General features: G+C 41.9%; 1 protein-coding gene across 2 annotated transcripts in view; it reads right to left on the minus strand.

The window, feature by feature from the left end:
* Positions 1-325: 325 nt before the first annotated feature.
* The window catches only part of MYRFL (myelin regulatory factor like), a 140,228-nt gene continuing 115,469 nt past the window's right edge, over positions 326-25,084 (minus strand). Inside the window, exons 16-25 of one of the 2 annotated variants that reach the window (XM_024992288.2) lie at positions 20,072-20,157; positions 17,437-17,511; positions 17,304-17,356; positions 17,003-17,182; positions 8,057-8,116; positions 7,308-7,395; positions 4,963-5,037; positions 1,649-1,769; positions 1,255-1,329; positions 326-979 (exon numbers count right to left, since the gene is read on the minus strand). In XM_024992288.2, coding sequence (XP_024848056.1) covers positions 893-979; positions 1,255-1,329; positions 1,649-1,769; positions 4,963-5,037; positions 7,308-7,395; positions 8,057-8,116; positions 17,003-17,182; positions 17,304-17,356; positions 17,437-17,511; positions 20,072-20,157 — 900 coding nt within the window. In that variant the 3' untranslated portion in view covers positions 326-892. 2 annotated transcript variants of the gene reach the window in all.

Consider the following 25,084-nt stretch of genomic DNA (forward strand, 5'->3'; position numbering starts at 1 on the left):
TTCCTTCCAAAGAAATCCCAGGGCTGATCTCCTTCAGAATGGACTGGTTGGATCTCCTTGCAGTCCAAGGGACTCTCAAGAGTCTTCTCCAACGCCACAGTTCAAAAGCATCAATTCTTTGGCGCTCAGCCTTCTTCACAGTCCAACTCTCACATCCATACATGACCACAGGAAAAACCATAGCCTTGATTAGACGGACCTTTGTTGGCAAAATAATGTCTCTGCTTTTGAATATGCTATCTAGGTTGGTCATAACTTTCCTTCCAAGAAGTAAGCATAAAAGTTTAGCACCCATCAAACATTACAAAGTAACATTACAAAGATATTATTTTTTTTAATCCAGTTTATTAGCAAGTTATAGTGTATGTAGTTCAAGTGCACGCACACACATATACACATAGTAATAGCTTGCCTAAATGTGAGCTCAGCATCAGATACCACCCACCCCTCCCCCAACACACACCAAATCACAAATTCTCAAGAGTCTGTTTAGTGGGTCCAAGTTGACACGGCTGAAGTGGGTCTTTTGTTTTCCTCAAAAGCACTGAGATACACAAAGACAAAGTAAAGTCAAACCTGCCCATTTTGACCTCACAGCTTCCTTAGGAACAGAAACAGTATTTTCAAATCCAACAGTGCTGTTTACTCCAGGAAATGTTTTCCTCATAGTCACGGCAAAATCAAACACTACAGTATCTCAAATTCCAGCAAACACTTTATTCTCCTCACTAATATCTCAAAACCTTTGGTAGCCAAAGCCTGGAAAAAGCCCTTTGGCAATAAACATGAATGTTTTACAACGGGTAGAGAGAAGTTGCAAGAGGATAAAAGTTTCTGTTAACTGTATTGGAGTATTTTTCTTGGGCAGAGTTCCCAAACAAACTTGAATAAATTACACACAATGTCGATAGAAGTAAAAGAAGTAATCTGTAAAGAATTTCCCAGCAAAATAAGGGTCCGTTGAACAGTCAGCTAAATCCTGTCAGAAGGGGAGTTGGGGGAGAGAATGATTAATGTAAGAATTAGTTGTAATTAAAATTATCTACTTATCTGTTTGGAAAAGGAAATGGTAACCCACTCCACTATTCTTGTCTGGGAAATCCCATGGACAGAGGAGCCAGGTGGGCTACAGTCCATGGGGTCTCAAGAGTCAAACACAACTTAGTGGTTAAACCACCACCACCACCATTTACCTCTCTATTTATCTAATGGTCCATTTCTCTCTTACTGAAAAGAAAAAAAAAGAGAGCTTACCGGTGCAGCTACCCGGAAATGGTACCCACTGTCGAAGAGTGGTGCTACAGGGAGGCTCCAAATGTGCTGATACCCCTAAATAATGAATGAAAGAGAGGTCCATCACATAACTACATTTTACTCTTTGCTGGAAAAAGCCCAGGCTGAAAAGCATTCCCTTGATTGCAGTAGGAGAGGTGTTTGTGGCAACAGTTCTTGATGGTGTTGCTGGAGAAGTCTGTAGCTTCCAAAGGATGCACAGAAGATGCTGAGCCAACTCCTGTGACCAGGGTCAGCAAAGGGAAACACTGACATGTGACCCATGGCATCTCTGTCTTTGTGAGGATCAGAGGCTGTGCCACCACTATAGATGCACTTCTGGAATGCAGAATGCCGAGGAGCTGCAAATTGTTACCTGTGTCATCTCCTGGGAGACTTCCTGTTGACTTTCCATCCCTTTGGCCTCTATTTTACTACGGAAACACATATTTCCAAGGGTGAACTTGCACTGGAAGACTATCAGTGGCTCTGTTGTGCTTCAAGAGACAAATGAAAGAAAAGGCAAGTGGAAAAGCAGTTATCAGCTCCCATAGGCTACACCGTGAGAAGAAGAGGGCTTATGGGAACATAACTTTGGAACCCATTCAAAGTTCCAAATAGACCTGCTATTACACAAAACTCACGAATGCCAATATACCAATTCACATCTCATTATAAAAGAAAGAAACTCAATCTCAGATGACTACTATTGTCAACTAAATGCTTGTGTCCCCCACCCCCCAAATTCGTATGTCTAAATCCCAACTTCCAATATGATGGTGTCAGGAGGCAGAGCCTTAAGGAAGTGACAGATCCTGACGGTGGAACCCTGATGAGTAGGGTTAGTGCCCTCATGAAAAGGACCCCAGAGAGCCCTCTCACCCCTTCTGCCATGTGAGGACATAGAGAGAAGACGGCTACTTATCAACCAGGAAGTGGGCTCTCATCCTACATCAAATCTGCCAGTGCCTTGATCTTGGACTTCCCAGGCTCCAGAACTGTGAGAAATGAATGTCCGTGGTTTAAGCCACCCAATATTATATAGTAGACTGGAACTGACTAAAACTAAAACTGAGGTAACATACAACAGTCTTGAAAATCTAGTCTCATGACTTAAGTCATTTCAATATTAGAACTTCTTAGCTCCATAGATTTAAAAAATAATTTTGGGGTATATCCCTTCTCTTTTCACTGGCAGCTGAATTTGCTTTCATCTGACATTTCCAGGATTTGAAATTCTGCAAACTTCTGGTCTGGATAGGTCTCATTTGAATCAGAGAAGAAGACAACACAGGTATGGGTGTGGGGTGAGCCCCATTAGGAATTATCAGTCCTTATCCCTGGTCCCTCAGAGGTTAAAGCATCTGCCTGCAATGTGGGAGACCTGGGTTCCATCCCTGGGTTGGGAAGATTCCCCTGGAGAAGGAAATGGCAACCCACTCCAGTATTTTGCCTGGAGAATCCCATGGACAGAGGAGCCTGGTGGGCTACAGTCCACAGGGTCGCAAAAAGTCAGACACGACTGAGCGACTTCACTTCACTTTCAAAGCTATCAGAGTGGAAGACATGTCAGAAAGAATGGTTCTTCTCTAAAGGCTGGCCCGGGAATCATCATCAGGAGGATGAGGTCGACCTATTTCTGGGACAACTACAATCTTGGTTGAGTATATGTGTTACTTTAAGATCACTACTGTTAGAAAAAAAAATGATTCCTAAAGCCTGATTTATCATGGGAGACTCAGTTTCAAACCCTGGGTTGAGAAGATCCCTGGAGAAGGGAATGGCTACCCACTCCAATATTCTTTCCTGAAGAATTCCATGGACAGAAGTTACAGTCCATAAGGTTGCAAAGAGTTGATCACGACTGAGTGACTAATACCCACTTTTCAGTGACTCAAGACAACCTTCTGCCACTTCAAGGGATATACGACTTCAGCTTACTTCCTTCCATCGAAGCTAGGGACAAATGAGGAAACGCTGTCCCAGGCAGCTCAGAGAGTGCTAAAGAATAGTACACTTAGCTTTTGCTCTCCCTTGTAATATGGTGGATTCTGAGTCATGAAATTTTAGCTGCTTGAAAAAGACCATTTCAAGGCAAGCAGTTGGTTGTGTTATTAGCTGCCATCTATGGGGTCGCACAGAGTTGACACGACTGAAGCGACTTAACAGCAGCAGCAGCAGAAGCAAAGTTGATGAAAGAAGGAGTATGAAGTCTGAGTGAAACAGAGGAAGACACCAGAGTGGAATGGGAGGAAATGATGGAGGAAGCAGAGCTGGGGAAGCAGAGGGAGAGAGGGGAGGGCAGAGGAAAGCGAAAGAAAGGGAAAAAGGAAAGAGAGAGAGGAAATGTGGAAGGGACAAAGGAGAAACTAACATCAAGAGACACAAACACCATCTTCACGGTGAGTACCTCACTTCATAATTTCTGTGAAAGTCTTCTAAAGTACCATGATTATTCAAAATAGCTGATAAAATAGATTAGAGTTTTGTGATTTTGGAGGAAAGGTAGTCATAATGTGAAGTGCCTGCTGTGTGCCAGGACGGGGCAATGTTCTTACGGGTCTCACCTCACTGGGGAGGCAAGAAAGTGATGGTCGAATGGAAGGGCTGATTGGAAGTCCATCTCCACCACTTATTTGCTCTGACTTTCAGGGCAAGCTTTTTGACCTCTCTAAACTAAGTGCTCCCATCTGAAAAGTATGCTGCTAAGTCACTTCAGTAGTGTCCGACTCTGTGTGACCCCATGGACAGCAGCCCACCAGGCTCCTTCGTCCCTGGGATTCTCCAGGCAAGAACACTGGAGTGGGTTGCCATTTCCTTCTCCAATGCATGCAAGTGAAAAGTGAAAGTGAAGTCGCTCAGTTGTGTCCGACTCTTAGCGACCCCATGGACTACAGCCTACCAGGCTCCTCCGTCCATGGGATTTTCCAGGCAAGAGTACTGGAGTGGGGTGCCATTGCCTTCTCCATCTGAAAAGCATAAACTAGAAAAAAACACCAACCTCAGAGGGTTGTTGTGAGGACTATATGACCCAGTAGTAAAGTGTAGAGTGTCTGGCATATAGTCTGTGCTCAGCAAATGGTAGTAATTAATTTTGCTATTATTATCACTGATTCTCACAGAGGCTCTCCATGTTATGATATAATGTCAAATTCATCTTATAGATGAATAAACAATAGTCAGTGAGGATAAGTGGTTTTTCCAAGATTATAGAATTAATAAGTGATGGAGACAAAATCTGAGCCCTGGTCTGCCCAGCTCCAAACTCTGACTCCATTTTTTAACTCCCCTGTGGGGAAGTAGATGGTATCTGCATTTGCAATGTTCCCAGGAGCTCAGAGAAATGTGCAGCCCCCCATCCAGGGAACATGCTATTACTCTAGCTCCCACCCCAATTCAAAGGGACACGGCCAAGGGCAGTCGGCAGCCTGAGAACATCAAATCCAAGGTCAGGCTCACTTTGCAGGTGTGAGCATACAACCCACAGCCTTTCTATCCTTTGGAAGAAGCTTGGAAGGTCCCAGGCTTCTGGCCCACCTCTCAACCCAGTCGTCATTCTTTAACTGAAAACATTCTACTTCCTAAATTATTAATCAAATTGTGAGGGAAACTCAGGCTTGGTAGTCAGATAATAAAAACAGAATTATAATATAATAAAACCAGAATTATCTTTTACAGCTATGAACTTACTTGATTTCCAGAGAGAATTTGACATTGGTGGGTGTGTACTTATTAACAGGAATATGGTAATAGTAATTTCCAGACCTAATTAAGGGAAAAAAATAAAATCACAAATCAAAATATGCAGGAAAGGATTCAGTCTTTTTTCTATTTTTGAATACTACATAAACTGTGAAACATTCTATTATATGTGATAGATATAGAAAATCAAGTTTAACATGGCACAGTTTCATGTTTTTCAGAGATATACCTGTCAAATTTCAAAGTGATCTCTTTCAGGTCAAACTCTATCAAATATACCACAAACAGATTCATAGTTTCTTAGAATACACAAGAAATGATGGAAAGTCAAAACCTCCACCAAATGTACAAAACTAAACCAATAGGAAATGACTTCAACTTCCCTTAAGGAGACAGATTTCAGAAAACAAATGAGGCAAAGGCCTCAAACTAAACAGTCCCTCTGGAAAGAACTGGAAATAATAACTACCTGCTTTGATACAGTAAATCACTCCCTTTTAGACAACATCAGCAGGAAATACCACGTACTTTCAAAAATGGAATCAAGTAAAATTATTACAGTCCTAATTATCATTGAGTAATGGAGAAAACCGCAGGATAGAAATGCTTATACAGGGATTCCTCCCACCCTTGGGGAGGGATGGTTGGGAAAAGGGGGGAGTTCCTTTGACTCATATTGTAATGAAAACTCAAGCAAAAAGGCACATTGTATCTAATACAAGTTCTTATGACCTTCCTATCCCTTGAATTATATACAGAAATAAAACCAGATAAATGGGGCAAAGGGCCAGTCATTTTAAATTCTCTTTAATAAATGCTAAACTGAGTTGTTAAAAATGAGAAAGCAAAAATAAAAGCAACAGATGTGAATTGGAATCAGGAGGACTTTGTCCTACCACAGTAAGCTTAGATAAATAGAAGTCGTTTCCTGCTGTGTGCCTCCCAGTATCTGCGTGGTTCCCTGAAACCCAACTACTTAGGTAGTAAATATCCTGATCTTACAGATGGGAAGCAGGTACGCAAGGATAATGAACTTCTTGTCAGCTGGAATTTGAACCCAAATCATCTTACTATTCATCATCACATCATTCTACCAAACCAATTAATGTCTGTCTCTGACTTTTTCAGGCTCACTGAGCCTCAAGTTCTTTAACTTCAAAATGGGGATAAATAATACCAACTTTGTGTGATTTTGTGAGAATTCAATGAGATAATGAATGTAAAGGTCATAAACATATAATAAAGTGTCATACAGGTTATTTTCAAAAATCAGGTCCAGGAAATTCCCCAGTGGTCCAGTGGTTAGGACGCCCGAACTCTCACTACATGGGTTCAATCCCTGGTCGGGGAGCTAAGATCCTACAAGCTGTGTGGCACAGCCAAAAATGAAAAATATATATATAAAAAATTGTTTTATAAAAGTCAGGACCATCAGCCTGAAGCCTAAGCTATATCAAGCTTAAAAAGAAATAAGGCTGAGAGGACTTCCCTGGTGATCCAGTGGGTAAGATCTACCTGCCAATGCAGGGGACATGCGTTCAACTCCTGGTCTGTGAAGATTCCATATGTGACAGAGCAACTGAGCCTGTGTGCCACAACTACTGAGCCAACATGCTGTAACCACTGAAGACTGAGCACCGAGAGCCTGAGGTCTGCAAAATGTGCAGCCTTGCCTTTAACCTAGCAGGCTGAAATATGAGCAGGCTTAACTAAACCAGTAAATACCTATCAAATAAAGCCTCTCCATTCTTAATACCTTCAACCTGCATAGTGTGTTTACTGAAGCTTCTGTGCTTGCCCTCTATGCTTCTAGATTCATCATTACCTCGACGCATGGGATTCACAAGAGATGAATGTTGCCGTAAACTTTTGCAATGCCTAGATTTTTTTCCTCTTAACTGAAAAGGTTAGGATACGCTCTATTTTTTCAGCAATTAAAATAATGATATCCCTTGTTATTAAAATATATAAATGTCAGCTCACTCGTAACTCAGAGCCATCAGTAATAATGCCTTCCTTTTCTATAAAATTAACTAACAGCTCTGTGCCTATGGTATGTGGCCTCTGAGAGCTGCCCCCTAAGCTTTTTGCTCTGGACTTACCCTTTAAACCAGGAGACTGTAATCTTTGGAGCCATGGCTTATTGACATTTGCTAATACCAACCATTTTACGATTCCCTCGGCCACCATGTAACAAATGTGTTTTCCACTTGAGGAGCCATGTAAGCACACATCGATTTTGCCATGTAACATCAGCTTTCATTCCAATCTCCAAAGCCCTGAGCCCTGAGTAAATTCCAGAAACAATGGGAGATAGTGGGGGGCTTACACACCCGCACTGGAGGCTTCTACTGCAATAGCGCCGATCTATTATTTGCTGGATTTCCATAATCTGAATAGAACTGATGGTTGTATCAATCCCTGAATTGAGAAGAAATAGAGAAAGTAAACGCTTCTGCAGAGGAAAAGAGCATTGTGTTCCAATTGCAGGCTCCAAATTACAGAATGCGAAATAAGAGTTTTCTAGATAAATGGATTCCATTTGCTTTCAAATGAGATAAAGAGAGAAGGGGAGAAGGCTTTTGTGGCCATTACGGTATATTTTAAGAAAACTAAAAAAATAAAAGAAAACCCAAGCTCCAGTAGATAGCCCCATAACGTCCAAAAGAAAACCTGAATCACTGAAGTCCTACTAAGTTGAAATTTATTGAAAATGGACAGTGTAATGGGACATGCAATCTGGCCAATAAGGAAGGATATATATATATATATATATATATATATATATTTAGAAAACAGAAAACCAACTGAAAACAGCAGAAAAATAGAAGAAGAGAGCAGGAAGTTCAAATAAATTATTAGAATCCATGAAGATCAACCACAATGCCTAGCAGTATGCAACCATTTCCAATGCTTCCTTAATAGTTAGGTTGGCATTGGTTACAAAAAACTGTAACCCCCACAGGGGTTTGGGGCAGAGTGCAGCCTCTGTCCCTGTACCTCTCTCCAGTATCGCTTTCATAGCTTGTTGTTGCTCTGCCTCGCTCCACAAAGCCAAAGAAGAGAGTAAATGTAAACTTACAATCACTCCTCCAGTCAACGTTGGTTTGTGCCTCTGCTGCCAAGAATGATGTGCTTCTGCCTGTTGAAGAGGAAACCGTCTGTCAGTCTTAAAGCTTGCTCAGGATGAGAAGAAACCCAGTGTGTAGCCTAGCTTGTCAGTCGGCCAAATGTCTCCCCACTCTTTCTCTCTCCCACTTTTCAGCCCATCACGTCCCTATGCCACTATTGGTTTGTTTGTTTGTTTGTTTTCATTGATTTGACTGTGCCAAGTCTTAGTTGTAGCATGTGGGATGTAGTTCCCTGACCAGGGATCAAACCTGGGCCCCGTGCATTGGGAGCATGGAATCTTAACCACTGGACAACCAGGGAAGTCCTCCCTATGCCATTTCTCACAGGTCTAGTTTATTGTCTCCCTTCTCCAAAAAGCCACCTGTTTTGGAATGAATTAAAGCCCTCCAAATTTTCACATATATAGCCCTAACCCCTGGTACCTCAGAACGTGACTGTGTTTGGAGATGGGCCTTTAAAGTAATAATTACATTAAAGTGAAGCTGTTAGGATGGACCTTCATTCAATGTGTGTGGCATTCTTATAACAAGAGGGGATTAGGACATGAAAAGCCTTGTGTGTATGGAGGAGAGAATTTGCAAGGAGGCAGAGAGAAGGCATCGCTCTACACCCAACTGTGAGCTTCTGGAACACTGCCTCTTGTTCACTGTTATGTTCCCACATTCGACAAGGCCACACTCAGCTGTGATGCTCAATACATATTTGTGGAAGAATAGAAGCAGGGACGTCAAGAAAGAGGGAGGAAGAGAGAAGAGAAAGCCAACTGTGTATCTTCTTTGAGCCCAGGAGTGAGACTTCAAGGAATCAGATCTGGTAACCCCCGAATCTTGGACTTCTAGACTCCAGAACTGTGAGAAAATAAATTTCTGTTGTTTAAGCCACCTAGTCTATGGCATTTTATTTTGGCAGCTCCAGCCGACTAAGACACCATCCTGAATTAGATCACTGTAGCTCAGAGCTCCAGCCTTTCCAGTGGAGGGTGTATTATTATTATGCTGTAGTGTGTATTATTACTGAATCCTCAAAGTGGTGACCAGTTAGTGATATCTTCTCGATCACTGTACCAATGGGCTATTATCTCTGTTTTGTTACTTAACTTTCATGTATTTTTGCCCTTTCTCAACACCTCCAGGGCTTCCCTGGTGGTCCAGCAGTTAAGACTCTCGCTTCCAACTGCAATGAGCATGGGTTTGATCCCTGGTCAGGCGAACTAAGATCCCATGTACTGAGTGGGGCAGTCAAAAGAAAAGAAAAGAAAAAACAAAACAAAACTCTAGAATAGGGAACCTCTGTTAGCATTTTTGAATTGTCGATAACTCCAAGCATAATGTGATCCATACAGAAAAAAAAGCGAGCTCGAGTTTCCCAGGTGGTGTTAATAGTAAAGAACCTGCCTGTCAATGCAGGAGACATAAGAGACCCGGGTTTGATCCCTGGTTTGGGAAGAACCCCTGAAGGAGAGCATGGCAACTCACTCCAGTATCCTTGCCTGGAGAATCCCACAGACAGAGGAGCCTGTTGGGCTGCATTCCATAGGGTCTCACAGAGTCAGACATGATTGAATGGACTCAGCACACATGCAAAGTAAAAACTGAGCTGAAGTCATCTGAGAAGAAGAATCAAATCACTGGTGTGGGGCCAGAGTTTACTGATGGGGAAGGAAGCCAGGGGAGTGGTTATGATCTGTCAGAGCCAAAAAGGCATTTTAAAAGCAATTTTGAAAAGGTAACCATTCAGATAATAGTTGTTAAGGCTGTGGGGAAAAAAAGTATATCTTTTTAAAGTGGATAGTAAAAGCCATCATTTAGTGAGTTGCTAAGCTAACCTCACAAAAGAATTTTAAAGTGTTTTCAATAATTTCTTTAAATTTGCAGATTTTTTTCAAGTAAATGTCCTCTTTATTGCAGCCTTTCATTTGCATTAAATAATATCTATGTTTTTCAGTATAATTTTGGGCAAAACACAAAGACATTAACCTTATTTAATAAGAAATATAAGTTAACACAATATGTTCTGCTTTCATGGCAATGAAAAAGAAACAAGATGTGAAACTAATTTCTATGTGGAATTTCAGGCGAGAAAGCAAAGCTAGTGTGTATTCCTGAGTGTCTCTGTCTGTCCTGGTTAGTACTTCTTACATGAAGTGGAAGGGCTGGTTTACTTATCCAGTCACCCAACTGTGAGCTTTTGGAACACTGCCTCTCATTCACTATTGTATTCCCACATTCGACAATGCCAGTCTCATCTGTGGTGCTCAATACATATTTGTGGAAGGATAGAAGGAGGGATGTCAAGAAAGAGGGAGGAAGAGAGAAGAGAAAGCCAACCATGTATCTTCTAGAGAAATGTTTTCTCTTCCACACTCAAAGGAGGAACCTCTAGGGGCTGAGTGCAGAGGGATGCTGGGGGTAGATGAGGAAGCTGGACTTTTTCATCTCATTAGCAAGTGGGAGTGAGACGACTGGAAGGCAAGGCCAGTTTGCTGAGACTCTTCCCCAGTGTGATACTTCTCTTTAAGAAGAAATGGACCTTAATATATACTGATTTTCTAGAAAATTGAATATTTATTTCCCTTTTAAATATATGTGCTGTCTAAAAAGCCTCAAGATTACCTGGATTCCAGCTCTTCAAATAATAATTTTCAAGCACTTTTCCTGCTATGAGTTTTGTTTATGATTACTTCCATAGAAGGCTAATTTACAAGGCAAATGAGGCATAAAGAGAAGGGAAAACCAGACTTATCTATCCTGTTTTTTTCCTTACCTTTTGTTCTATTTTCCTGCTGAATTTGCAGGAAAACAGCTCATTTATAAAGTCTGGTAGCTGAACTACAGAGTTGCCTTATTTTCACAGAAGCGTGTTTCCACATTCCTGGAGACATAGAACCCTAGGATAGGATTTAGTTTCTGAAGGAATAAGGTATTTTTTAACGGTAATAAAAAGGTGAAGTTGAGCTTGCAGCTTAGAATTATGAAAATGGCTTTTCCAAAGCAGGATTGGAAATAAGAAGTTTTAAGTCTCCTATAAAACACCTCTACTTTGTCACTTTTCGGAGGCAAGACTGTTCAATTCTGAAGGGCTGGCTATTGGAAAACGGTAAATTCTCCTGTAGTCATACAGGAGTAGCTCTCATTTTATAAGAGCCTTCTAGCAACATTCCCTATAAACTTAACATACATTCCCAATGGTTTTCATTGTAAAGTTGGAGATATATTTCACAATCAGCAGATGAGATCTCCCCATAAGCTAAATTAGAAACTTCTGGAGAAGAGAGATTTAAGCTGGTGTCCAACCAAAGCATACCCTGTCGTGGTAGAATGTGTATACTGCATACTTGTAAAACTGTACTGATGGCTTAGTCCCAGTACAGCAACTTGGATGCCTTTCTCTTCCCTGGTTGAAATAGACTCAAGCCAAGAAAAAGTCAATAAGCCCAACCAACTCATGACTGAGCCCTTTAACACAGGGAAACATTTTCTTTCAGCCACTGGCTCTTCTCAGATCAGGTCTCCAAATCAAAGTAAGCATGACTTACAGATGTTTCTTGCTGTGTGAGATTTTAAAAAACTTTACCAAATCTCCTAAAACCTGCATAATTCTGTTGGTGCATTTTCCCATAGGTGTTTAACTTTTCAATATCTTATTCTGTTGCCTATTTAAATATTTATTAGTTCCACAGATTAAAATCTACTCCATCATACTCAGTTCCTCAGAATATAAGTTGAATATTTTGAAGTACCTGCTTTCCACTTGTTAGTTTTACTCAAACCTTTTATTAGGTATGGGAAGAGGGGATATAACCTTTCTGAAAGACACTTTAAGCAATCAACTCAGGCCCAAAGGAAGAATAATGGCTTGAGCTCAACATATTACAAAAATGTCAATTTCCCTTTGTTTATTTTACTAGTATTCTTACTCTTCAGAAAGGAGGCTCATAAGTGTGTTATGAGGCTTGGTGAACTATGAGATATTACTCCACATCCTACTGAGGGTTATTCTACATTTTTTTAATTGAAAAATGTATTTGTAAATTTGTAGTTGGTCTAAATGCCCCAGAAACACCTGTTGAAACGAATATTTGCCTGACTTTCTCCTCTGTTGGATTTAGAAACTCTGGTGTTACATGGTGCTCTGGACAGAGTGAGGAGATGGAACATCAGCAGGGGGGAAAATGCCTTTCTTCAGACCCTCAGAAATATCCTGAAGTGGGAACGACATCTCAATGGCTATAGGCACACAATGGGATACTACTCAGCCATAATAAGAATAAAATAATGACATTTGCAGCAACATGGATGACCTAGAGAGGATCATACTAAGTGAAATAAGCCAGAAAGACAAATACCATTGTCTTTCATACCACTTAAATGTGGAATCTAAAATATGGCACCAATGAACTTACTCATGAAAGAGACTCACAGACAAAGAAAACAAACTTAGAGTTACCAAAGGGCAAAAAGCAGGAAAGGGGAGAAGAGATAAATTAGGAGACTGGGATTAAAATACACACATTACTATCTATAAAACAGATAACCAACAAGGACCTGCTATATAGCACAGAAAGCTATACTCAATATCTTATAATAACATAATGGAAAAGAATCTGGAAATTACATATATATATATATCTAAATCATTTTGCTGTTCACCTGAAACTAACACAATCTTGTAAATCCACTGTAGTAGTAGTAGTGTTAGTCGCTCAGTCGTGTCCAACTCTTTGCGATCCCATGGACTATAGCCCACCAGATTTCTCTGTCCAAGGGATTCTCCAGGCAAGAATACTGGAGTGGGGGGCCATTCCCTTCTCCAGGGGCTATTCCCGACCCAGGGATCAAACCCATGTCTCCTGTGTCTCTGGCATTGCAGGTAGATTCTTTACCATCTGAACCACTAGGGAAGACCTAATTAGCTGTATTTCCCTAATTTTTTAAAAAAATGGCTATAGGCAAAGGGGAGGAGACTTAGGGTACTGAAACTGCTTTCTAGGACCACAGAATAGACACTTTCTGCATCTTCTGGAGTTGATCTCAGGTAGATGCACACACAAGCCCAAATAAATAAAGGTTGAATGGTGGGGATGGGCACCTAGATTTCAATTTCAACTTTACCTGTGATTCACTGCAGAATCTTAAGCAAAGTGCTAAGCTTCTGTTCCATCAGCAGTAAAACGGATAAGCTGGTACAAATCAGAGATCCTCCTGGCCTGGGGACTTTGGAACCCAGATGACTGCACAAAGGGGTCTGTGGTGTTGGTTGTGAACTTAAAAAGTAACATCTCTCCCATAGATATACACCATTTTTCAAATGTTGTTGTTAGATTAACAAAAGCAATTCATTTGAAAGCTTAACTAAACTTATAGTTACATTCTCCCTCTATGTATTAATACTTTTTCAGTCAAATAATTGTAAAAGCATAATGGATTCATAATCTCAGGGTCAAAAAACCAGGGCACCACTGGAGTAGCTGCTCTGTGACCTTCTATAACTCTAAATCCCCCAGAGTTTTCAAGTTTCCTGAAGGTGATAGTAAACAGAACATTTCAATCCTTTCCATTTTTTTCAAGTGGAAAGAGAGAAGAGGAAACAACTGCCCAGTGTGTCAGAGAGCCTGATAAAGCAGACCTTCAACTCCATTCTTAGCCAGAGAAGTTGACTGCTGTGTCTAAGAGGACACAGCCAGACGCTTGGGGCAGATCTTCTCTCTCCAGGAGTCTCCCCAGTGTTTCAGTTCATTATGGAAACATAAGAACATTCATAGTCCCAGAGAAGACAGCAGCAAATCTTCATTTGGTTTGATAAGGTCTGCTCTTCCCAATCTCCCCTTGATGGGAAGAGATGGTGGCTATAGGAGTGAATTTGCACAAAAGTCAAAAAACTTTTTGGAAGTGAAGATGGGGCCAGTGTCCAACCTCTTCCTGTTCAGGATCCATGATTATCCACCTCACAGGAGTGAGATGGTCTCATCTGAGCACTGCTCTCAGAAAAGGACACCAAGTGTCCCCAAGGTGGATTCCCACGGTAAGGGAAAACTGACCAGCCACAAGCTTCCACGTGCTCTAAACAAGAGATGAAGGTTCTGGGGGATTTTTATGACAGTAATGGATTTTTCCATATTTAAAACCATTGAGGATGTGATGACTGAAATTAATTTCTTTCTTTAAAATGAACTTTTATCTTCATTCTATAGTGATGCATCTGTTTCCAAGTTCAATCAAAAATTGCTTTCATGAGAGAAACAGTGTAAACATTGCTTCCTGTAGCTTTGGGGAAAACTCTCTGTGTCTTAGCTTCCTCACTGGGGAAAAAAAGATCATAAATGGAGCCGATTATACAGAGTGAAGTAAGCCAGAAAGAAAAACACCAATACAGTATACTAACACATATATATGGAATTTAGAAAGATGGTAACGATAACCCTGTATGCGAGACAGCAAAAGAGACACAGATGTATAGAACAGTCTTTTGGACTCTGTGGGAGAGGGAGTGGGGGATGATTTGGGAGAATGGCATTGAAACATGTATAATATCATATATGAAACGAATCACCAGTCCAGGTTCAATGCAGGATACAGGAAGCTTGGGGCTGGTGCACTAGGATGACCCAGAGGCATGGTATGGGGAGGGAGGTGGGAGGAGGGTTCAGGATTGGGAACACGTGTACACCCGTGGTGGATTCATGTTGATGTATGGCAAAACCAATACAATATTGTAATGTAAAATAAATAAATAAAAATAAAAAAATAAAATACATTTTTAAAAAAGGAAAAAATATAAATAAATAAAAAGCAGAGACATTACTTTGCCAACAAAGAAAAAGAAAAAAGATCATAAAGCTGCCTATCTTTCCAGCTTTCAAGAACTAAACAACTTAGTCATGTGGACTACTTATGATGGTGCCTGGCCTACAGTAGTAATACTTCATAATATGGTGTTACTGATGATGGTGATAACAATGGTTTGTAGAAGCTATTTATTCAAGCTTCAAATATAAAATAATAGAGTTTGCCCCCGAACTTCAACCATTGACCATAATAACGTCATTCATAATTTGGGCTATTCAAAAATATTCTGGTTCATCTTCTTCCAGGCACGTGTAGGTCTGCACTTCACCAGCTGTTTTTAAATTAGACATAACCAATGTCACTTGCTTTGGCAAATAACATGTAAGCAGGAGTGACGTAGTGGAAGCCCTAACAGCCAATGCACAATTTGCCCTGTTCTTTTACCACCTCTGTAGAGATTCTGGAAATATGTACTGAGAAGGAGCTTCATCAGCTGAGTCCTGAACAGCATGATGTACATGATCCTTCTTTTGATCCACATTTGATATATAGAGTCAAATAAATTGTTGTCACATTAAGCGTTGTGATTTGGGAGTTGTTACCACAGCATTCTAATTGATGTCACACTGATATGTATGTATTGTTACTATTAGCATAATCATCATTATTATATTGGGCTTCCCTGGTGGTCCAGTGAGTAAAGAATCCCCACAATGCAGGAGACTTGGGTCAATCACTGGGTCAGGAAGATCCCCTGGAGGAGGGAATGGCTACCCACTCTGGTATTTTAGCCTGGAGAATCCCATGGACAGAGGAGTCTGGTGGGCTACAGTCCATGCGGTTACAAAGGGTCAGACATGACTGAACGATGCACACATTATTATTTTAGACACTTGCTAATATGTGTGTAAACAGAAGGAAATTTCTGAAAAAAAAAATAACTTAGTATACATTTAGAAGTGCAGTACTTGATCTTTCAGAGATAATTTTGTCCTTAATCAAGTTTCCATATTTTTTTTTTGCTCTTGTGGCATGTGGAATCTTAATTCCCAGATCAGGGACTGAACCTGTGCCCCCTGCAGTGGAAGCGTGGAGTCATAACTACTGGACCACCAGGGAATTCTCAGCTTTTTTAACATGAACATTCTGATACTAAAAGAGCACCAGTATGTATGTGTGTGTGTGTGTGTGTGTGTGCACGCATGCGTGCGTGCATATGTATGTGCATGTGTGTTTGTCTATGTCCCAAGAAGATAATCTGAAAGTGAAAGCTTTTTTTCATGGACTTAAAGCTTACCCTGAACTCATTAGAATCTTCAAAGCCATTTACTTCCTGCCACACTTGGTTTGGATAGACAGCCCAGATGCTGTATCACTTTTTAAGTTCTAAGTGGGCCAAAAAGTCTACCCATCTGTACATGATGACTCCACTTGTGCTACTGTTACTCTCTTGTTTGGCAAAGAACAAATGAGACCCTTTCACGTGAATTCACCAACAATTCAATATTTTGGGAATTCAACACTGTAAATGTAATCATTTGACATGAAAGAAAGCTGAGTGCTGAAGAATTGATGCTTCTGAACTGTGGTGTTGGAGAAGACTCTTGAGAGTCCCTTGGACTGCAAGGAGATCCAATCAGTCCATCCTAAAGGAAATCAGTCCTGAATATTCATTGGAAGAACTGATGCTGAAGCTGAAACTCCAATACTTTGGCCACCTGATTCAAAGAACTGACTCCTTGGAAAAGACCCTGATGCTGGGAAAGATTGAAGGCAGGAGGAGAAGGGGAAGACAGAGGGTGAGATGGTTGGATGACATCACAGACTCAATGGACATGAATCTGAATGAACTCCAGGAGTTGGTGATGGACAGGGAGGCCTGACGTGCTGCAGTCAATGGGGTTGCAAAGAGTCGGACACAATGGAGCAACTGAACTGAACTGAAATGCTTGCAAGTTTGTGCATTTGTGTTTTTAAAGATTTTGCCACACCTAACAGAGGAGTGGAACCATTATCTAGACTCATTAACAGACTAACCAAGTAAACACTGGGAAGGGGAAAAAACCCCTCAGGTTCAAAGCACTAGTTGTTACCCTTTGGTCATTCTTTACCTGCCCATGGCCCCTGATGCGGCTCCTGCTCCTCCAACTGTCTTTGCATGGGGCTTGAGAGGCCTCTTCTTGTTCCCCAGATGGGGCAGCAATAAGTCTGCTGACATGGCAGGATCTCACAGAAAGTGATCTCAGGTACTTGGAAGGAGGGCAATGTGGTTGCCAGGGTTGTATTAGGTGCTGCAAAGCATCAGGCAGAGGGGAGGGAAGTGACAAGGTTAACCTGAAAGGCTGGTTCTTCTGTTGACAATTCACATGAACCCCAGGCTGGGTTTGAAGGTAGCTGATGGAGAGATCTTACCTGAGGGGGAAGCTGTGGAGGGCAGAGCTGGCTCCTGAGAGCTTGTGAGGTTGCTGGAGGAAGAGAACAAAATAATTAACAAAAGAGGCCTTCAAGAGTCCTCCCCAAAAGAAAACAAGATGGGAACTCTTACCTGGAAGGGGCACTTGGGGTACATCGGTCTTGATCTTTTAAGCTAAGTATGTAAAGGGAGACTATCGTCAAGCCACTGTTTAAAAAAATAACAAAAGAAAGAGTTATGTGGCTGATTTGATTCCAGATAAATCTCACATAACCAGCTGCCAGAGATGTCCCCTCCCAGACCAAACAGATGAGCGAGCAGGGGGCGGGCGGCCATGGAAACCAGCACAGTTCTGCTTCTTTGCCCTGATAAGAACGATCTCCCAGTCTTCCTGGAGCTCAGAGGCTCCTGGGGTAGGTGGAGCTGATGCATTTTTCCACAAGCAGCCCCCTGACCCTGGCAAGCTGTCTCAGAAGTGTCTGTCACTAGCGGAAGATTACAAGAGGAAGTGTGTAAAGCACTGGAGGAAGCCCTCTGCTCCTTGCAGGAAAAAGTCACAGTAAAGTTCACATCCCCTAGTGGAGGCAGCCGTGTGGTGGTGCAGGGAGATGAAAGGCCACACAGATTTAGTCAGCGGTAGGTACCAATCCTTTTGGCCGCTCCTGACGTCTTCCTGCAGCCTGTCTTTTGAGAGCTCAGTGCATCAAATTGGACAGAGGAAGGAAAAGCAGTGCCATAAAGTATCCATTTCCACTTTACGTGACTTCAGAATAATGAGTGTATCGCTCCCCACAATGATCGGAACTTATACATCCAAGTGGAGGCTTTCCTCAAAGGTCCTGAGTTTTGGGAAGCTATTCCTAATACCACTCACACATCCCAACACTCAGCATCCTCCTCTCTGGGGGTGGGTGTCTGTAGAACTCTACTATCCCACTGTGTGGGGGCCTGACACAGGGGGACCTCACTTGACCTCCTGCCGGCTTGATGTCACATCTGGTTCCCTAGACTCAACTCCTCATTATTTTGTTCCCCATCAAAGGTAGTTGGTTTACCATCATTAAATACCTACAAAGAAATGTACCCCCCATTTGAATTCAGCTCATAAAGAAAGAATTCCCAGAGTTTTCTCAGAAGCAGCTGGTTACTACCCAGCGGGCACAGGGCTGCTTGGTAAAAGCCATGCTGAGCCCCAAAGATGCCTTCAGACAGAATCTGTTGTGTTGCCGTGGCAACTATTTGCTGTGGTCCGGTCTCCCTGACTTTGTTCTCCCACATTCCCCATTCTCTATCTCCCTACTATTAATCCTTAAATATGTTTTCTGATCCATCTGCTATCTGCGTCAATGCATGGCCTGGGCAGCTTCTAGAATCATACACCAAAAATAGACATCTGCTTCTTTCTTTAGGGTTTTGACCCCTCTCGGGTACACCACAGGCTGGAAACAAGACAATAAGCCTATTACCACCTATTTCTGGTCTTGGAGGTCAACAACATTGGAATTCATAAGATCTGATGAGCACATTTAAAAAGCAGTCTCTTCATGTCAAAATTAGACTTCCTATAAGCTTTGCATTTGGCTTTCATGGGAACCTGTGTCTCTAGAGAATGTTAAGCATGTCTGTGAAAGGTCAAAGTGCTCACTCTGTCCTGAACTGAGAATCCTAGCAGAAGACAAGTTCATTTAGGAGAGAGAAAAAGTATACCAGCTTCTATGGAAATTCTATGTAGTGGTGTCAAATACTTGGGGATGCTTCCCACAGTGGGCAGTAGCAGGGGAAAAGTTAAAATGCTGAGGGGAGAGAAGGGTACAGAGAGACCAACAATGTCTCCTATAACTAAGAAGTTGCCTTACTTCAAGGAACCGGAAGCATCTTCGGGCCTATCGCTTACTTAGCCTCTGAGGATAATTGTCTCATCTGGTACATGGCCCAGCAGCTAGTCCTTTCCCACACTAACACAGCATTTTGGAGGGATAGATAAATACCCATTTTACTCTGTGAATAGTCATACAGGGAACCAGAAGGCAGGGAAGATACAGGCAAGATGACCAGGGCTCAAAGGCTGAGAAGCCATCATAGCGGCAGCACAGGTCTGAAGACCAAAGGCCTGAGAAAAACCTCTCATCCCACAAAAGCACGACTCTTCCTCCTGTGGAGGAGGGATAGCAGACCAAGGGTATCCAGTACTTGCCTAGCAACCATCTTGTCCTTTCTGAATTTGTTTGCTTTAACTGCTTAGCACATTTGGCTAAAATTTCATCATATTGCATATCTTGGGATAATCTCATGGTCTCTTTTGGCATAAAATCCAGAAGAATCCTAATAAACGTAAGTATCCAAGGGAGAGTGGATTGTACCTGATTGTTTACTCACTCTTTTCCTCCAAGTAGATGGGAAAGGAGAGCAAAGATGTTGCAACAGTTATTTGCAGGGGAGGACTAAACAATATACACACACGCACACACATACCTGCATACACACAAACACGAAAGCCACAGCGAGCTAGTAAAAAGTAATCAGTTGATTATAAAAAAAGAGCATTTCATATTTAGGAGCAGAAAGCCTGTGCTTTTTTTTTTTCCTTCAAAGAATGAGTTTACAAAGAGCTCCGTCATCTCTAAGCGAAATCAAAGACCAACACCTGGTTTAAAGGGCTTCTCAGTCTTCAAAGTAAATAGAAAGTCAGTCCCCAGTTCACGTGTGAAAAAGGAAGATGGAAAGAGAAAAAGAGCTTGACGTAGAATAACACTGATGTTTTTCTTACCAAAATGCCATCACAGCAATGAGGGTTATAACCAAGCTCTGGAAAACCCAGTTAGGACATGACTGTTTTTTTCCTGAAAAAGAAACCTATAAAAAATTCAGCAATGAGAAATGACAAATCAGTGACACCAACTTTGAGAAGGATGTCTGAAGGCTCACTCCCCAGGGGATCTTTGCTGCTGCCTTCAGCCTATCTCTCCCTCCTCCTCTCTGAAAAGGAAATTCTTTCAAAGCCAAGTCCCTCCCTTTCCTTGGCACTCCAGGCCATGCTCTCTTTTCCCTGCAGGACAATTGTCTGTGCCATTCATTTAGCGCTTATTCTTGAAGTTCTATGAGAAAAGAGGAGCTGCCAGACAAGATACTGTCAGAAGACAGAGGTCCATTTCTTTTAATAAGATACTTGCGAAAAACAAAATGCCTTCAAGACATGATAGAATAAATCCCAATGGAAGAATTTCAGGCAGCATGACAAATTGCAGGAAAGGTTTTTGTGGCATGAAATACTATTAATTACTCCTTAAATCATATATATTAGTATCCGATTCTGCCACCTATTTTTGAGAACAGTTCTGGGCCTATGTCTTATTTATTCTTATCCCTTCAGCAAATATACATTAAGTACTATGATGAGTAACACTATAGGGGGAAATGAAAATAAGTAAATTACACTCCCTAGGAAGTGAATGAGATAAACCTTTAGGACGGGTACATATTGGCATTAAAAACTTGCACATGAGGAATGAGCCAGAACTAGGATAGACAGCTGTGCAGTTGGTGAGGAATCTGACTAGAGATAGGAGAGGTTTTCTGCCCAGTTAAATATAAGCTCTTTAAATATGAGTTTTCCTGCTAATGCAATAGAAAGTGTTATGTTTGCTTCCTCCTGGGGGTCCAGGGTAAGAAGGGAATTGAAGGATGGCAGTAGACAAGAAAAAGCTTAAATTGGTCTTTGAATTTCTTGGGCAGATTATCTGTATAGAGAAAATGTTCTTCAGTGTAACATTGTGGGTGGGATTAACTGCACCCTTTTTAACAATTACCCAAATCTTTAGGGCTATTTTATATATGTATTATATCTGACTCGTCCAGAGGTGCAATAAGAAGCCACTTTGAATACGAATAGGCTTCCCTTTTGGCTCAGCTGGTAAAGAATCCGCCTACAATGTGGGAGACCTGGCTTCAATTCCTGGGTTGGGAAGATCCCCTGGAGAAGGGAAAGGCTATCCACTTCAGTAGTCTGGCCTGGAAAATTCCAAGGACTGTATAGTCCATGGGGTCACAAAGAGTCTGACAAGACTAAGTGACTTTCACTTTCACTGAATACCAATAGCTCAGTTGCTAAAGAATCCACTTGCAATGCAGGAGACCCAGGTTCAATCCCTGGGTGGGGAAGGTTCCCCTGGAGAAGGAAATGGCAACCCACTCCAGTATTCTTGCCTGAAAAATCCCATGGGCAGATTAGCCTGTTGGGCTACAGTCCATGGGGTCACAAAGAGTCAGACACAACTTAGCGACTAAACCACCACCACTGAATACCGAGAAGTAGATGGTTTATACCATTCCCATACCTCACTGGAATAGTTCTGAGGATGCTCTGCTAGTGCTCTGTGCACAGAAGGAACTCAATGGAATTTACTGAATTGATTAGAATTAAATAGTATTAATTTCAGGATAGCAGCTTCCCTCCCAACCTACTCCCTAAAGATGCCAGATTGTTTTAAATCTGTATGGTTTTGTTCCAAATCCTTTGACCTAATATAGGAAAATCACCCAAGACCTGGAGTCAGACTTGGAGTCAAGCCCTGAACAAGTCATCGAAATGTCATTGATCCTCATTTCTTCATCAATAAAATAAGAAGGATGAAATCATACCTGCCTACTTTACAGAGTTATTGGGTAGATCTAATTAACAGTCTAATGGTTCTCAAATTCAGGTTTGTGTGAAGATTACTATGGAGCTTGTTAAAAATCTAAATGCCCTGAAACATTCTGATTCAATAGGTTTCCATTCAGACTGTGGTGGGGGCTGGGGATCTATAGGAAGCAGGATAATGAAAAGTGTCTGCATCAGTTCCTTTCCTTTCGCCCTTCTTCTCCATGTCCTCAGTGGATTTTTACTTAAACTCTGAGGTTTTTCCAACTTCACCCACGGCAACAGCACACATTGGTATTTTACCAAGCTCCCTGGAAGACTCTGATATATGCCAAAGTATGAGAACCACTGAAAGAGTGGGTTTGAAAATACTAATGGTGAACACTTTTATGGCACTTACGTGTCACACCCTCTTCTGAGTGCTTTATGTATACTAATGTATTGAACCTCACAATAATTCTCAACATCCCTATAAGGTAAGTACTGTTCTCATCCCTATTTTAGAGATGGGGAAAAATGAGGCTCAGGGAGCTAAGTTCTCACTCAAGATCACACAGCTAATAAATTACAGAGCCAGGCTTTGATCCAAAAAACACTTGGGTTCAGAATCTGTGGGGCTTCCCTGGTGGCTCAGACAGAAAGAATGTTTCTGCAATGCAGGAGACCCGGGTTCGATCTCTGGGTTGAGAAGATCCTCTGGAGGAGTGAATGGCAACTCACTCCAGTTTTCTGGCCTGGAAATTCCATAGACTGAGGATCCTGACAGGCTATAGTCAATGGGGTCTCAGAGAGTCAGACACAACCAAGCAACTAACACTTTCAGAATATGCGCTGTTATTCTCAATGCCATGCTGCCTCCCTTTTTCTGTCTGTAAAGAAAGGAGACACTGTACGACTTATTGTTATTATTCACAAAGTCTTCATGGCTACCAAATGAACTCCTTAACTGGTGATCCAGAAACTGAGACTAACTTATTTTCAGCCTTAACTTTTCTCCTCCCTAACAAACTCCCACCTAGTCAATGAAGCCAGCACCAGCTCCCAGACCTTGGCTTGTGTCATTCCATCCAGAACTGCTCCGGCAGCTCCTGTCACTTTCCAGACAAACCTTTGCCCCCTTGAAGGCCCAGCTCCCATGCTACTCCCACAGTGCTCTGAGCGTCTACATTATTTATCACTTCCAGGTACAGCTGGTCTTTTTATTCTCTTCTGATTTTCCCTGATTACTTTAAACTTCTTTTTTCTTTTAAGATTTTTTTTTTAATATAGACCCTTTAAAAATCTTCATTGAATTTGTTATAATATTGCTTCTGTTTTCTGTCTTGGGTTTTTTGGCCCCAAGGCATGTGGGATCTTACCTCCCCAACCCCCTGGGTAGGGGGGACCTGCAGTCCCTGCAGTGGAAGGCAAAGTCTTAACCACTGGACTACCTAGGAAGTCCCTAGCTTAAAATTCCTTAGACGAGGCCACATCTTACTCACCTTTGCCTCCACAGGCATAAGACAGTGACTATAAGAGGTCTTCGAATTGAGTGGATGCCCTTCAATGTCTATACAAGTCCTGGACTCTGTGTTCACACCCCAACACCCCCGCCACCCATGCACCCAAGACATTAAATCTCTTAATGTTTTAAATTTAGATTGTTAGCCTACAGGGAATATTTTCAGATGGGGTCTCCATTCATGCATTGATTTAACGAACAGTTCCTGAGTACACACTGTGTGCCAGTCCCTGGGGACAGAGAGTGAGGAAGGCAGACACAGTCTCTTCTCATGGACCATATATTGTAGTTAATATCCTGAGAAAACTGTGAAAGAAACAGATCCCTTAGGTGCAAGATGGTTGCCACAAAGGTTACAGAGGAACCAAATGCATGTGTGCTTGCTAAGTTGCCTCAGTTGTGTCTAACGCTTCTGCGACCCCATGGAGCCCCCACCAGGCTCCTCTGGCCATGGGATTGTCCAGGCAAGAATACTGCACTGGGTTGCCATACCCTCCTCCAGGGGATCTTCCTGACCCAGGGATCAAACCTGAGTCTACTGAAGCTCCTGCATTACAGGTGGATTCTTTACTGTTGAGCCACCAGGGAAGCCCACAGGAACCAAATAGTACCTTCCAATCAGGGCCTCCATTGATGCAGATACAGTTCCTTCTATTCCCTTGCAAACTGGTTAGTACAAAGAGCACCTTCCCTACACAATATTGTTAGTATTTTGTGTTTATTGAGCAACCTGCTATGTGCTGGGCATTGTGCTGAGGACTTTAGATCATTTAATCCTATCAATTATTTTTGTAAGGTAGACACTATTATTATCTGTTCAGTTCAGTTCAGCTCAGTTCAGTTGCTCAGTCGTGTCTGACTCTTTGCAACCCCATGGACTGCAGCACGCCAGGCTTCCCTGTCCATCACCAACTCCCAGAGTTTACTCAAACTCATGTCCATTGAGTCGGTGATGCCATCCAACCATCTCATCCTCTGTCGTCCCCTTCTCCTCTTTCCTTCAATCTTTCCCAAGATCGGGGTCTTTTCAGATGAGTCAGTTCTTCACATCAGGTGGCCAAAGTACTGGAGTTTCAGCTCCAGCATCAGTCCTGCCAATGAATATTCAGGACTGATTTCCTTGACGATGGACTGGTTGGATCTCCTTGCAGTCCAAAGGACTCTCAAGAGTCTTCTCCAACACCACAGTTCAAAAACATCAATTCTTTGGCACTCAGCTTTCTTTATAGGCCAACTCTCACATCCATACATGACTACTGGAAAAGCCATAGCTTTGACTAGACAGACCTTTGTTGGCAAAGTAATGTCTCTGCTTTTTAATGTGCTGTCTAGGTTGGTTATAACTTTTCTTCCAAGGAGCAAGCGTCTTTTAATTTATGGCTGCAGTCACCATCTGCAGTGATTTTGGAGCCCCCCAAAATAAAGCCTCTCATTGTTTCCATTATTTCCCCATCTATTTGTCATGAAGTAATGGGACTGGATGCCATGATCTTAGTTTGCTGAATGTTGAGTTTTAAGCCAACTTTTTCACTCTCCTCTTTCACTTTCATCAAGAGGCTCTTTAGTTCTTTATTTTCTGCCATAAGGGTGGTGTCATCTGCATATATGAGGTTATTGATATTTCTCCCAGCAATCTTGAT

The sequence above is a fragment of the Bos taurus genome, chromosome 5 (assembly GCF_002263795.3).
Source record: "Bos taurus isolate L1 Dominette 01449 registration number 42190680 breed Hereford chromosome 5, ARS-UCD2.0, whole genome shotgun sequence".
Taxonomy (NCBI): domain Eukaryota; kingdom Metazoa; phylum Chordata; class Mammalia; order Artiodactyla; family Bovidae; genus Bos; species Bos taurus.